Source organism: Nerophis lumbriciformis, linkage group LG02, assembly GCF_033978685.3.
Source record: "Nerophis lumbriciformis linkage group LG02, RoL_Nlum_v2.1, whole genome shotgun sequence".
Taxonomy (NCBI): Eukaryota; Metazoa; Chordata; class Actinopteri; order Syngnathiformes; family Syngnathidae; genus Nerophis; species Nerophis lumbriciformis.
In genome coordinates, this window is record NC_084549.2 from 34,995,713 (window position 1) to 35,010,860 (window position 15,148).

At 45.0% G+C, this 15,148-nt stretch overlaps 1 protein-coding gene across 1 annotated transcript in view; it reads left to right on the forward strand.

The window, feature by feature from the left end:
• Positions 1 to 15,148, forward strand: part of cdh23 (cadherin-related 23) — a 626,035-nt gene that overhangs the window by 583,467 nt on the left and 27,420 nt on the right. Inside the window, exons 52-53 of the mRNA XM_061961466.1 lie at positions 2,756 to 2,875; positions 3,558 to 3,735. Of these exons, the coding sequence (XP_061817450.1) occupies positions 2,756 to 2,875; positions 3,558 to 3,735 (298 nt within the window). The remainder of the gene's footprint in view (positions 1 to 2,755; positions 2,876 to 3,557; positions 3,736 to 15,148) is intronic.

Consider the following 15,148-nt stretch of genomic DNA (forward strand, 5'->3'; position numbering starts at 1 on the left):
GGGAAATTGTGTTAGATCATTTTCAACCCATATCCAGTTGAATATGCTACAAAGACAACATATTTGATGTTCAAACTGATAAACATTTTTTTTTGTTGCAAATAATCATTAACTTTAGAATTTGATGCCAGCAACACGTGACAAAGAAGTTGGGAAAGGTGGCAATAAATACTGATAAAGTTGAGGAATACTCATCAAACACTTATTTGGAACATACCACAGGTGAACAGGCTAATTGGGAACAGGTGGGTGCCATGATTGGGTATAAAAGTAGATTCCATGAAAATGCTCAGTCGTTCACAAACAAGGATGGGGCGAGGGTCACCACTTTGTCAACAAATGCGTGAGCAAATTGTTGAACAGTTTAAGAAAAACCTTTCTCAACCAGCTATTGCAAGGAATTTAGAGATTTCACCATCTACGGTCCGTAATATCATCAAAGGGTTCAGAGAATCTGGAGAAATCACTGCATGTAAGCAGCTAAGCCCGTGACCTTCGATCCCTCAGGCTGTACTGCATCAACAAGCGACATCAGTGTGTAAAGGATATCACCACATGGGCTCAGGAACACTTCAGAAACCCACTGTCAGTAACTACAGTTGGTCGCTACATCTGTAAGTGCAAGTTAAAACTCTCCTATGCAAGGCGAAAACCGTTTATCAACAACACCCAGAAACGCCGTCGGCTTCGCTGGGGCTGAGCTCATCTAAGATGGACTGATACAAAGTGGAAAAGTGTTCTGTGGTCTGACGAGTCCACATTTCAAATTGTTTCATTTCAAATCCGGATTGTTATAGGCGCAAAGTGTAAAAGCTAGCATCTGTGATGGTATGGGGTTGTATTAGTGCCCAAGACATGGGTAACTTACACATCTGTGAAGGCGCCATTAATGCTGAAGGTACATACAGGTTTTAGAGCAACATATGTTGCCATCCAAGCAACGTTACCATGGACGCCCCTGCTTATTTCAGCAAGACAATGCCAAGCCACGTGTTACATCAACGTGGCTTCATAGTAAAAGGGTGCGGGTGCTAGACTGGCCTGCCTGTAGTCCAGAACTGTCTCCCATTGAAAATGTGTGGTGCATTATGAAGCCTAAAATACCCCAACGGAGACCCCCGGACTGTTGAACAACTTAAGCTGTACATCAAGCAAGAATGGGAAAGAATTCCACCTGAAAAGCTTAAAAAAGTGTCTCCTCAGTTCCCAAACGTTTACTGAGTGTTGTTAAAAGGAAAGGCCATGTAACACAGTGGTGAACATGCCCTTTCCCAACTACTTTGGCACGTGTTGCAGACATGAAATTCTAAGTTAATTATTATTTGCAAAAAAAAATAAAGTTAATGAGTTTGAACATCAAATATGTTGTCTTTGTAGCATATTCAATTGAATATGGGTTGAAAAGGATTTGCAAATCATTGTATTCCGTTTATATTTACATCTAACACAATTTCCCAATTCATATGGAAACGGGGTTTGTAGTTGTATTTGCAAATTGAGACGTTAATGCCCAACGTTGGATCCACGTTGTTGAAATGACCAAATTTCAAATGTCAAATCAACATCACAACCTGACATTGAATAAACGTTGTATTTATGTTGTAGAATTTTGGTTGGAATATGACCAAAATTCAATGGTCAAATCAACGTCAGAACCCGACATTGATTACACGTCAACAACTAACTAACAACTTGAGCTTTTCAGTCATTTATCCTTACTTAAGTTACTGTGCAGAAGTTTGGGGGAATAATTATAAAACCAACATAAATCCCTTAACAATCTTACAAAAACGGGCACTTAGAATGATCCATAATGTGGGGTTCAAGGAGCACACTAATAGCTTATTTTTAAGGTCAAAACTGTTAAAATGTCCTGATTTAGTAGAATATTTGACAGGGCTTATCCTGTTTAAAGCAAGAAGTTATCAATTGCCTGAAAATATTCAAAGTTTATTCATAGAAAGGGATGTGGGGTATAATCTCAGGGGAACGGCAAAATATAAACAGCCTTTAGCACTTAGCACAAGGAAAATTTTTTGTGTCTCAGTCTGTGGGGGGAAAATATGGAACAGCCTGAGTGATGAACTCAAACACTGTTCAAACATTGAGCATCTTAAGAAATTGTACTAATCTAATATTTTGGTTCGGTATTGTGAGGTCTAGGCTTATTTTGAATATGAGTGTGAATGACTTATATGACTTACTTATGATGATATATTGAGAATTGTAAGCACATTGTTCTGGGGAAATTAAGTTATGTGGATCCAGATTAATTTGATGAAATGTGGTTCAGAGGAAACTGGATATTAGTGAAAGTAACTATGTAAAAAAAGGGAGGGGATTCAAAAAGTTTATACTTCTTCCCATTACCCTTTTGAGATATGTTTAATTTAATTTAATTTTCATTTATTTTCTTAATTCAATTTTTTTTCTTTTTTGTGAAATAACAATATTGCCATTGAGCACGAGACAGATATGTATGTATATTATGTACTACATGTATGTTGTGGAGCTGACTATGACATACTCAATAAACAACAACGTCGTCAAAAAGCATGTTGTTTTTTTCGTTATGTGTGAGTTGCTCAACATCAGGATTTAATTCAACAAGTTCTCAACGTTGTTCTAATGTCTTGTGCCTGCTGGAATGTTTTATTCATGACTGATTCCAAAAGCTGGGAGAGGCTTAGAACAATAACAATAAACAATAACCGCTCAAATTTCCTTTCCAACCATTCTTCCTTGTTTGTTTCAGGGAGACATCTACATCCTCTCTCCCTTGGATAGAGAGACAAAGGACCACTACACTCTAACCGCTGTGGCCCGTGATAACCCTGGCGGCAGTTCCAACAACAGACGAGAGAACTCTGTCCAGGTACTATTCTTTAAAAATGCATAGCGGGGAAAATAAATATGTGATCCCCTGCTGTTTTGGAACTTACAAAGACATTAACACATTTTTGGTAAATTTATATAAATTTAAAATGGTTTTTTTTGTCAGAGTTTTAAATTTCACATAAAGATCCCCATTGCCGGTTATCCACGGTGATCCACTCGGGCTGACACTGTATTACTTGTTGTGTATTACTTTTAGTCCTCCGGCTGACAAGTGGCTAGCAGTTAGTTATGTTTCTCCATACACAGGCGCTGCCTTAAGCTATTAATAATTCCCTCCATTACAGCAAATAAACTGAATTTCTTGGATCTTCTTGTACTTCTTCTTGTACCGCATCTTTATTCCCCTGGTTTGGGTTAATCACGCTGGAATACTAAACCACCACGACCCATCGGAGACATTTACGAACGAGTCAAGTCTTTTGAGCGGCTCTTATACTGTACAAACTGCTTCAGTTGTCTTTACATGAGCTGTGTGCCCCATGTGAGGTATACAGCCATAGTGGGCCACACCACACTCGCCACACATAAAAGACTAATTATATCTCTGGGTTTGTGGTGTCTACAGCACACTCCAGCTGTAGAAATATGCACTGATAACATAGGGGCATCTATATAACTTAGGGATTGTAAGCCTGATTGTATCCTACTACTATTTTCAGGTCCTCGTCACAGTTCTCGATGTCAACGATTATCGACCACGGTTTTCCGAGCGAGCGTTCACCACCAGCGTCTTTGAGAACGAGCCCAGCGGAACATCAGTGATTACTGTGAAAGCTACGGATCTGGATGAAGGAGAGAATGGTGCAGTACTCTACAGCATGCTGGGACCCCATGCAGGTATTATCATGATGAAATTAAAACTATAAAACTTAAACTTTAGTGCCGAAACACACAAATCACTTTCAGAAAGAAAAGCAAAAAAATATATTTCTGTCCTCTAATAAGCAGTTTGAAATAACGCATCCTATAAACATACTTATGACTGTCAAAAGAAATATATATATTTTTAATTATTATTAATGCTGTTGTTATTCATGCATGTAGTGTATAGCTCACTGGTGTCAAATTCAAGGCCTGGGGGCCAGATTTGGCCCGCCACATAATTTAATGTGGCCTGTAAAAGCCTTGAAAAAATTGTGCACAATAAAGCACTTCATCTTTATTGCTAAATGGTTTTGTTCATTACATTTTGACCAAATATATATATATATATATATATATATATGTATATATATATATTTATTCATTAATTTATTTATATATATATATATATATATATATATATATATATATATATATATATATATATATATATATATATATATATATATATATATATATATATATAGCGTATATCTGTGGTTCTCAAACTTTTTTTCAACAAGTACCACCTCAGAAAACGCTTGGCTCGCCAAATACCACCATAATGACCAACATTAAAATACAGTAGCTTAGTAGGCGTAAGTATTCATGAAAAACAAGGCAGAGGTTTTATTTAACTAGTATATTCAGTATTTTTGGCCATTGTAATATTACACACAATGTGAACGGTGATAACGGCTCGAGTCACGTGGTTAAAATATTTATTTAAGTGATTCCTGGCGTACCACTAAATGCAGCCCGCGTACCATTTTACCATGAATTCATTAAACAAGTTGAAAAACTTATTCGGGTGTTACCATTTAGTGGTCAATTGTACGGAATATGTACTGTACTGTGCAATCTACTAATAAATGTTTCAATCAATCAATCAAACACCACTAGTGGTACCTGCACCACAGTTTGAGAATACCTGGCATATCTTCTATACTTTGCAATTATCTGGTCAAGCAACAAGATATCCAAAAATGTTTTGGTCATCAAAATTAAATACCTAAATTCCCCTATACAACTTTTTCACTTCCAATACTATACGGATATTGCAGCCTTCAGTATTGATACGATATCAGCAGGAATCATACATACTTGAATTACTTTGTAGTGTGGAGTTGGTCTAACAGAGAACAATGGTAGGTATGAAAAATACTAACCTATTTATTATATTCCGTCTGATTTAGACTAAGATGATTTACTAAGATCCAAACACCACATGGTAAACAGCGTGTGCAATCTATAAAATAGCATGTACTATTAGTGGGCGTGTTGATTTTGCGTGTACTATACGGGGCATCACCACGGAGACACTCTCATTTACTGCAAATTCATGTTATTGTGTTTTACCTCAAACATGCAGCAAACATGTACTACATTTTTGGGAATTTTTTAAGCAGTCAAGCAGTGCATTTATTCACATTGACACCATTTTTTGTTTTGCTTTTACCGGTGAAGGTGCATTCTTTGGAGAAAGGCTTCAGTTTTTTACTCCGCTCGCTCAAGACGCAGAAAATGCATGGAAGAAATATTTTAATAATATATATATATTCTATGTGAAAAAAACAACGTCATTAAAAAAAAAATACCGGTACTAAAGGACACCAAAACGCATCAATTGAAATTGTTTTAATCAGCCCCTTAAGTCATCCAGCATGCAGCTATAATAAAATGATGTCGCTGAATAGACGATATGTCAAATATTTTTTTTAATTTCTGACCTTCCAAAATGTTGACACACACAAGTAGGAAGGAGGACTGGCATCTGTCCATTGTCTGTGTAGCGCAAACACTGATCCTGCAGTCATGTGTGGAACTGTCAGTTTGCACATCCTTTTGACCAGTGCTAAATAAAACTCTAAATAGTGCTAGTCATTGCGCGTGCTAAATAATTATATTTGCATCTTCTCCCAGTATTGTGAGCGTTTTGAGGATCAGCATATATCTTGCATATTAATAAAGACAGAGACACAAAATGGATTGCACACCTTATTCTGCTCACTTAACACAATCCACTTTGCACACGTTTAGTAGATTAGTTTTGTGTGTGCTATCAGGTTTGCACGTGTCTTATTACAGGCAAAAGTTTAGTTAATCAGGCCCTTAGTATCTGTAAGTAGTATGCAACTATAATATTATCAGACCACAATATTGTCCAATTCATGACAGCTTGTGTGTGCTATTGTGTGCTTAGCTGTTGTGTAGCTGCTAGCTCCTAGTAGCTTGTAGTTTACCATGTTTACCTTTTGTAAAAGTCTTCACACAAAAAACAATAGAAGACCACATTTGTTAACTGTCTGTCCAGCTTTGCACAAGTAAACATAACGAAGGACTGCTTGTATCGGAGCTTGTTGTCATGAGCACGGGAGCGCAGCTTTGACGACGTGACCCAAAGATGTAGCAGACGAGAGGCAGACGGCGAGCAACAAGAATGCTATTCAATATAAGCAGAAAACACACTCACAAGGAGTGGAGAAAATAAGAAAAGAAGGTGATGCAGCCAAAAAGGGCACAAGACAGGGAAATTATTTTAGATTAAAAAAAACACTCAGTACGGCGGCAAGTATAGCAGAGCAGTGCATTGGTCCGACGCTGTCTGAAATAGGAGACTGATTGGCAACCAGGTACAGGTACCCGGCTGCCAATCAAGAACAAGTGTGGGAGCCAGTACAGGTGAAATGAAACTACAAAATAAGAGCACTGTATACAGCAGGGGTCGGCAACCCGCGGCTCCTTGATCACTCTGATGCGGCTCAGCTGCATACTTGCCGACCCTCCTGATTGTCCCGGGAGATTTCCGGATTTAGGTGCCTCTGGCAGAAAACTCCCGGGATTAATATTCACCGATATCCACCCTAACAATAATAATAAGGGCGTGCCATGATGGTACAGCATTTAGCGCCCTCTACAATCTGTACAAACAGCGTGCCAACCCAGCCTCTTGTTGTATGCATCTTATACTTGCACACGCAAGTGACAGCAAGGCATACTTGGTCAACAGCCACACAGGTTACACTGACGGTGGCCATATGAAAAACTTTAATACTCTCACTAATAATGCGCCACACTGTGAATCCACACCAAACAAGAATGACAAACACATTTCGGGAGAACATCTGCACCGTAACACAACATAAACACAACAGAACAAATACCCAGAATCCCATGCAGCCCTGGCTCCTACGGGCTACATTATACACCCCTGCTACCGCCAAACCCTGCCCCCACCCAAACCCTGCTCCCCCACACATCAACCATATATATATTGTAATATCTGTGATATTTGTATTAGTGTACTGTGTCTTTAAGGGTTTGGTGAACGCGCATGCGCGGGTGAGTTGGCGGTAAGCGAGAGTGTGTGTGAGCGTGAGTTGTGGCTAACAGCAACTCGTGTATGTGTGTGCGTTACTTTCAACCGATTAACAAGTTACCGCTGGTTAATAAAGCGATTGAGCAGCACATCCTCGTCTGTGTGACTCCTTCTCCACTGTGGGGCATTACATTGGTGTCAGAAGTGCTTCGATTTCAACCCGTTGCCGCCCGCATTGTGGAGAGAGGATGTTCGCCGACCGCAGCGCTCGAGTGAAGGTAGAGAGAGGAACTGGAGAGTGTGCGATTGACATGCCGGACGCAGTTTGCGTCGAGCACGGACGCCGTGAAGCCAGCGTGTCGCGCCACATGGACAATAGTACCGCCATGACGGAGCGGCGTCATGACGCAGAAGCGCATGCGCCGCCGCCGAATGTAAACAAACATGGCGGCGCCCATGAGTTTGTGTGCGAAGCATTGAGGACACTGAAGTTTTCCGGGAAAGGAAGCTGGGAAGCTTATAAAATTCAGTTTGAGCTTGTGGCTAATAAAGCAGGCTGGACTGAGGAGGTGAGGGCAATACAGTTGGCTTTGTCACTGACAGAAGAAGCTGCGTCCTGTTTGCTCCTGCTGAACCCGGAAGAGAGACTTGATTACAGTGCGCTGGTTGCTGCGCTGCAAAGGCGTTTTGGAGAGTTTGACTTGAGAGACTCTTTGCGCTGTGAGTTTAAGCACCGTGACAGACTACCGGGTGAGTCGCTTCGGTGCCTTGCTCATGGGATCGAGAGGCTGGGTCGACGTGCGTATATCGGAATGCCGAATGCAATCCAAAACGAACTGATACATGATCAATTCATCCAAGCACTGAAACCGGATGAGCTGCGCTTGCGCGTCCAGCTCGCCCACCCCACTTCCCTGGCAGATGCACTCGAACTCGCTATGGAGAGAGAGATCGCCACTGGGGCAGCACTTGAGACATTTTCCCGCCCAGTTTCGGCTGCATCGTTTACGCAGGGAGCGGAGCAAAGACCGGCGTGGGTGGAGGAACTTGTATGTGCGCTGCAGACCCGCCCAACCCAGTATGAGGAAAAGAAGGACAGACGAGCGTGCATTGCTGTCTGCTGGGGGTGTGGACAACTTGGCCACCTGCTGCGGCGGTGTCCAAATAGAAAGGACCAGCAGGGAAACGGGAGAGGGTCCGTGTAGCCCGGACGACACGGACCCCTTTAACCAGTTACCGGGAGCACCAGCCCTCGAGTGACGAGACTGTTGTGACTGTGGGCTGGACAGAAGTGGGGGACCCATGTCATGTTTTCGTGCAGATTGGGGACGTGGCCTGCACAGCCCTGGTGGATACTGGATCTTCAGCCACGATTGTGAGACCGGACGTTGTTCCAGCTGGAACCGTTTTAGAACCAAGTCTCACCAGATTAAAGACAGTGACTGGGGAAATAGCCCAGATGAAAGGCAGAGCGACATTTATGTTCATAATCGGAGGCTTGTCAGCAACATTTTCCGCTTGGGTGGCGGATGTGAGCGACCCGTGTATACTTGGTCGAGACTTTTTGAAAGCCACAAGATGTGTAATAGACTTGGGGTCTGCGGTGCTCGTTCTGCCGAGTGGCCAGCGAGTAAAGCTGACCGCTCCCACTGAACGGACTGTGGCTGTGTCCGTCAACACCGCAGTCGCCAGTCCGACAACATGGGAAGAGACTGTCAGGCCCCCCATAGAGAGGGATGAGGCAATCAGGGAGCTCGCAGCCAAGAGGACATCATCCACCACGCAGCAGCCACCGATAATGGGGGCAGAGTCCGCTCGCCCTGAAGAATCAAGTCCAAAGTGGGGGGCGACGTCATCCAGGCCGTCCACAACAGTAGCGGTCCGCTCCATCTGGGAAAAGAACTGCGTCGGCCTCGAAGGGGAGCAGCGCGAGCGGCTGTGGCACGTACTGTGGGACTTTAAGGACATTTTCGCCTTCAATGAAAATGAGGTGGGTCTCACCCATCTGGTTGAACACCACATCGACACTGGGGATGCGCGGCCAATCAAGGTGCGCCCCCGTCGCCTTCCCATGATCCGGCAGGAGGCGGCTGATAGAGAGGTCCACGCCATGCTCGAGGCGGGAATCATAGAACCCTCTGACAGTCCGTGGGCGTCTGGCGTGGTCATGGTTCCCAGGAAGAACAGCATGAGGCCGCGGTTCTGTGTGGACTACAGGCCGCTGAATAAGGTGACAAAAAAGGATTGTTACCCACTCCCGCGGGTCGATGAAACGTTGGACCTGGTCTCAGGGTCCTCGTGGTTCTCGTCGCTCGACCTGCGCAGTGGATACTGGCAGGTCCCACTCACCTCTGAGTCACGACAGAAGACAGCGTTCTGCACCACCAGGGGCCACTGGCAATTCAAGGTCATGAGTTTTGGGCTCTGCAACGCACCAGGGACATTTGAGCGACTGATGGACACAGTGCTCGCTAACATCCCCAGGCAAGAGTGCTTGGTCTACTTGGACGATGTCCTCGTTAATGGACGGTCCTTACAGTCAGCCCTTGATTCCTTGAGGCTGGTGCTGGAAAGGATTGCGGCAGCTGGACTGAAACTACACCCAGAGAAGTGCCATTTCATGTGGCGTGAGGTGGAGTTTCTGGGCCACAAGGTGGACGGAAGCGGCATCAGCACGCTGGAGGAGAAGATCAGCGCTATCAGAGACTGGCCAATTCCGAAGGACCAGAAGCAGCTAAAAAGCTTTTTGGGACTTGCCTCATATTATCGGCGTTTTGTAAAGGGATTTTCCTGCAGTGGCGCACCGTTGTTTAGCCTCCTTCAGAACGATCAGATGTTCGTGTGGACGCCGGACTGTCAGGAGGCATTTTCTGGGCTCAAGAAGGCCCTCATGAATGCTCCTGTCCTCACTACTCCAGACCCAGCTAAGCCTTTTGTGCTAGATACGGACGCCAGTAATGTTGGTATGGGCGCGGTGCTGTCGCAGGTGGGCCCAGAAGGTGAACGGGTGGTGGCTTTCTTCAGCCGCACCTTCAACAAGAGTGAGCGGCGGTACTGTGTGACCAGACGTGAACTGTTAGCTGTTGTGTTGGCTGTACGCCATTTCAAGTACTACTTGTGTGGCGTGTCCTTCACCATCAGAACCGACCATGCAGCACTACAATGGCTGATGTCGTTTCGTGAACCAGAGGGTCAGGTGGCGCGATGGCTGGAGGAGCTGCAGTCTTTCCACTTTAGTGTGTGTCATCGGGCTGGGGCACAGCACGCCAATGCAGACGCTCTCTCTCGGCGGCCGTGTGCTATTGATGGTTGTAGCTACTGTGACCGGCGAGACGTCAGAGAGAAGGAACTGCGCGGAGATGAGACCGCTGACGGGCCTTCATGCTGCCCTTTGGAGACTGTGGACGCTGCAGAGTGGGCGGCCAGGCAGGGGGAAGACAGCGATCTCAAACCAGTGCGGCAATGGGTCCAGAGTGGTAGGAGACCACCCTGGGAAGGCGTGTTGGGGCTGTCAGTCGGCACCAAGGGCCTGTGGAGTAAGTTTGCTGTGCTGCGCATCAGGGACGACGTACTGCAGCGTGCGTGGAAGGAGCCGGCCACCGGGGAGGAGAGATGGCAGGTGGTGGTCCCGAAGACTCTGAGGGACGCAGTGCTGAAGGCGTGTCATGGGGGCACGGGCTCAGGGCATTTTGGCAGCACAAAGACGCTCCGTCGGTTGCGCCAAGGGTTCTACTGGGGTCAGCACCGGCGGGACGTGGAGGACTTCTGTCGGCGCTGTGATGAGTGCGCAGCCTACAAGGGACCCCAGGACCGGTCACACGCACCGCTTCAGCAGCAAGGGGTTGGAGCACCCATGGAGAGGGTAGCTGTGGACATTATGGGCCCTTTTCCCGTAACAGACAGAGGAAACAAGTATGTGCTTTGCGCGATGGATTATTTTACTAAGTGGCCGGAGGCGTACGCACTGCCGGACCAAGAAGCGGAGACAGTGGCTGATGCCTTACTGGAGGGCATGTTTAGTCGCTTTGGAACTGCAGATATTCTCCACAGCGACCAGGGAAGGAATTTTGAATCTAGGGTTTTTGCTGCCCTGTGTGAAAGACTGGACATGCAAAAGACACGCACGACTCCCTTGCATCCGCAAAGTGATGGACTAGTGGAGCGGTTTAACCGCACCATGCAGCAGCAGCTAGCCATCCTCACCGCCAACCATCAGCATGACTGGGACCGACATATTCCACTAGTGCTAATGGCATACCGTTCCGCGGTTCAAAGTTCCACAAGCTGCACCCCTGCCCTGCTGATGTTGGGTCGGGAGATCCGGACACCTGCTGAGTTGGCGTTTGGGAGACCACCAGGCAGCACCGAGGATCGGCCGGGACTGGAGTACGCTCGGAAGTTGCAGGATCGGATGGAAGCGGCACATGCCTTCGCACGAGACCAGTTGGGGAAGGCTGGTCTGAGGCAAAAGAGGAACCATGACGTGCGGAGCAAGGGCCGGGATTTTAGGCCTGACGAGCTGGTCTGGGTGTACACGCCAAAAAGAAAAAAAGGACGTTGCCCCAAGTTGGACAGTCATTGGGACGGTCCGTGTAGGGTGCTTGAGAGGGTGGGAGAAGTAGTCTATAGAGTTGCAGTGCCCCCTAAGGGCCGAAAGGTTGTCCTGCATAGAGACCGTTTGGCACCCTACAGAGAAGTTCCCCAGTTTGAGACGGCGCCTGCCTCACCAGATGGCAATGGACAGTTAGTGGATCAAGGTTCCCCATATTCCACCATTGTTGTCCCTGTTCAGCCGTTAGCGCCACGTGTTGATGGACCTGAGTCAGAACAGGGCCGGCCACAAAGACAGAGGCGTAGACCGCCGAGGTTCAGGGATTTTCTTGTTGACCCCTCGGGGCGAGGGGCTTCATAAAGGGGGAGGCAGTGTAATATCTGTGATATTTGTATTAGTGTACTGTGTCTTTAAGGGTTTGGTGAACGCGCATGCGCGGGTGAGTTGGCGGTAAGCGAGAGTGTGTGTGAGCGTGAGTTGTGGCTAACAGCAACTCGTGTATGTGTGTGCGTTACTTTCAACCGATTAACAAGTTACCGCTGGTTAATAAAGCGATTGAGCAGCACATCCTCGTCTGTGTGACTCCTTCTCCACTGCGGGGCATTACAATATATAAATCTATCTATCAAGAGGGACAGAGACAGCGCACAGTGCATATGGATCACATGTTACCATGGCGAGAAAACATGGAGAGACTGCCAGTTATCTAGTCTCCACCAGTTGCAGAAAATGTGCCATCAGTACAACTGGACAGTGCTGTTTCAGTTCCATCACCAGGACCATCAGTGAGTCAGACACAAACTAGTGTCATCATTGAACCAGATTCAAGGGCTACTGAGTTGCTATCATCAGAACCCAGATCACCCACAACAAAAACCCCACCAGTGATCCGCAGGTACCCAGAAAGGTTTCGAGTACCACCAAAAAAACTGAATCTCTGAAGACAGTATACAAATCTGTGTTAAAGATGTACAAATACTGTTTGTATAATAAGCATGTTATTGTTTACAAATGAGGGTTAAGAGTTCAGTACTAAAAAAAAAAAAGAATGTGGCTTAAGTACAGTTTTTTAATTGAGCTGCTGCATTTTTTGGTTGGGTTGTTTATTTCTTTTGATTAAATTTTACAATTCTAAAAGGGGAGGAATTTACTATGACTATGTTTGTCTGTTGCCATCTCCTGGTGAATGTTGGCTATAGCGTACTGGGGTTAGTTTTTGGTTGGCCAACGATTTACGTGGTGTTGTACTTGACGTCAGGTGCGTGTGTGAGTCTGTTCTGAAGTCTACAGTAAAGAGACTACTTCATCACCTAGCCGGTTTATTGCCTCCAACTCAATATATTACAACAACATTGCTCCATGCAGACCCTCGAGGTCCGCATGGAGCTGGAGGGGGCGTGGCCTCCAGGTCCGCCTGAATTTCGGGAGATTTTCGGGAGAAAATTTGTCCCGGGAGGTTTTCGGGAGAGGCGCTGAATTTCGGGAGTCTCCCGGAAAATCCGGGAGGGTTGGCAAGTATGAAATAAATGAACACTGAAATTCAAGTATTTCTTTTATTTATATATATATATATATATATATATATATATATATATATCTGTAATAAAATATATATATATATATATATATATAGCTAGAATTCACTGAAAGTCAAGTATTTCTTATACCGGTATATATAGGGCACGTCCCACCGGTAGGAGGCCGCGGGGAAGACCCAGGACACGTTGTGAAGACTATGTCTCCCGGCTGGCCTGGGAACGCCTCGGGGTCCCACAGGAAGAGCTGGACGAAGTGGCTGGGGAGAGGGAAGTCTGGGCTTCCCTGCTTAAGCTGCTGCCCCCGCGACCCGACCTCGGATAAGCGGAAGAAGATGGATGGATGGATGGTATATATATATCTTAACCACGCCCCAAACCACCCCCCGCCCCACCCCCGACCACGCCCCCCACACCCCACCTCCCGAAATCGGAGGTCTCAAGGTTGGCAAGTATGTATTATTTGGGCCATCTTTTGGACGAGTTCGCTCACTGCAGGTGCTGAAGAAGCAGTGGACTTTGACTGTAAACAAACAAGGCTTTGTGCATTTCTGCTTGTCCAACATTATCACGGTATTTATTTACAATTTTTTCCTTCTGTTCATTACTTTTGTTTTACCTCTCTTTTTGAAATGGCACTGTTCTGTGCCATTTATGTTGCAGTATGTATAAGTTGTTGCGCGTCTTCATGTTACAACATTCTGTGTATGTTGCTTGAGGCTAGCAGTTAGTACTTGGTGTAGCTGTAATGTTGTGAATTAAACAGATCGTTAAGACGACAAGTGGATCCCTTCTTTCGTTGTTACATCAACACATGACACTCCATACCATACTTTTATTTTTGCTAATCTCGTTTCAAATTGTGATCCAAACCTGTGTGATCGGGTCAGAATATTCCGAATGGCATGTTTATATGAAGCATTTTTATTCCAGTTAGGCTTTTAATCCGATTAAATGTGTCCATGTGCACATAGCTAGAACATTACACATGGCGTTACAAAATCAGTTACAATGTTTGGTAAACTATGAAGCCGCACCGCTTGATGGACGTACTGTGCTTCAACAAAGAGTATTGTTATGGTGTGTGTGCATGTGTACAAGGACCCCAAAATGGTACCTATTAGAAGACATATTATCTGGCATTTGTTTTGCCCATTTATGCAAAACCAAATTTTCTTACCTATTGGTACCTGCTGATGTGTATTTAGGATCTGCATAAGTCTCAAAAATGTGCACACTTCTGTAATTGTAGCCTGCTCCTTCTTTTTTCTATCTTCTTGTTGTGGGGCATTCATCCTCCGCTGTTGACATTTCCAATATAAAGTAGCGTGCAGTTCTAACTTCTGTCTGTCAGTAGACTCGCTATGAAATAGCTAAAAACTACCAGTACAGCAAAGATGACAGGGAGACGACACAGTCGAAGTGGAGGCACATAAAAAGGACTGCCTACAAATCGGCACGTCCTGAAAGATGGTCAGAAAGCGGCTTGAAGATGGTCTGTAAAACATAATCTATGCAACTTTTTGACCAGAGAACCACCATTACATGTTATGTAGAGCAGTGTTTTTCAAACTTTTCTGAGCCAAGGCACATTTTTTTCATAGAAAAAATTCCGGAGGCACACCACCAGCAGAAAACATAAAAAAATTTAACTCAGCAGCCGATATTGACAGTAAAAAGTCGTTCTCGCAATTGTTGCATATGACTTTAAACCATAACCAACCATGCATCAGTATAGCTCTTGTCTCAAAGTAAGTGTACTGTCGCGACCTGTCACATCACGACGTGACTTATTTTGAGTTGTTTTGGTGCTTTCCTGTGTGTCGTGTTTTAGTTCTTGTCTTGCGCTCCTATTTTGGTGGCTATTCCTCTTTTGTTGGTATTTTCCTGTAGCAGTTTAATGTTTTCCTTGAATGCTATTTCCCGCACCTGCTTTGTTTTTCGCAATCAAGACTATGTAAGTTGTGTGGACGCTATCCTTCT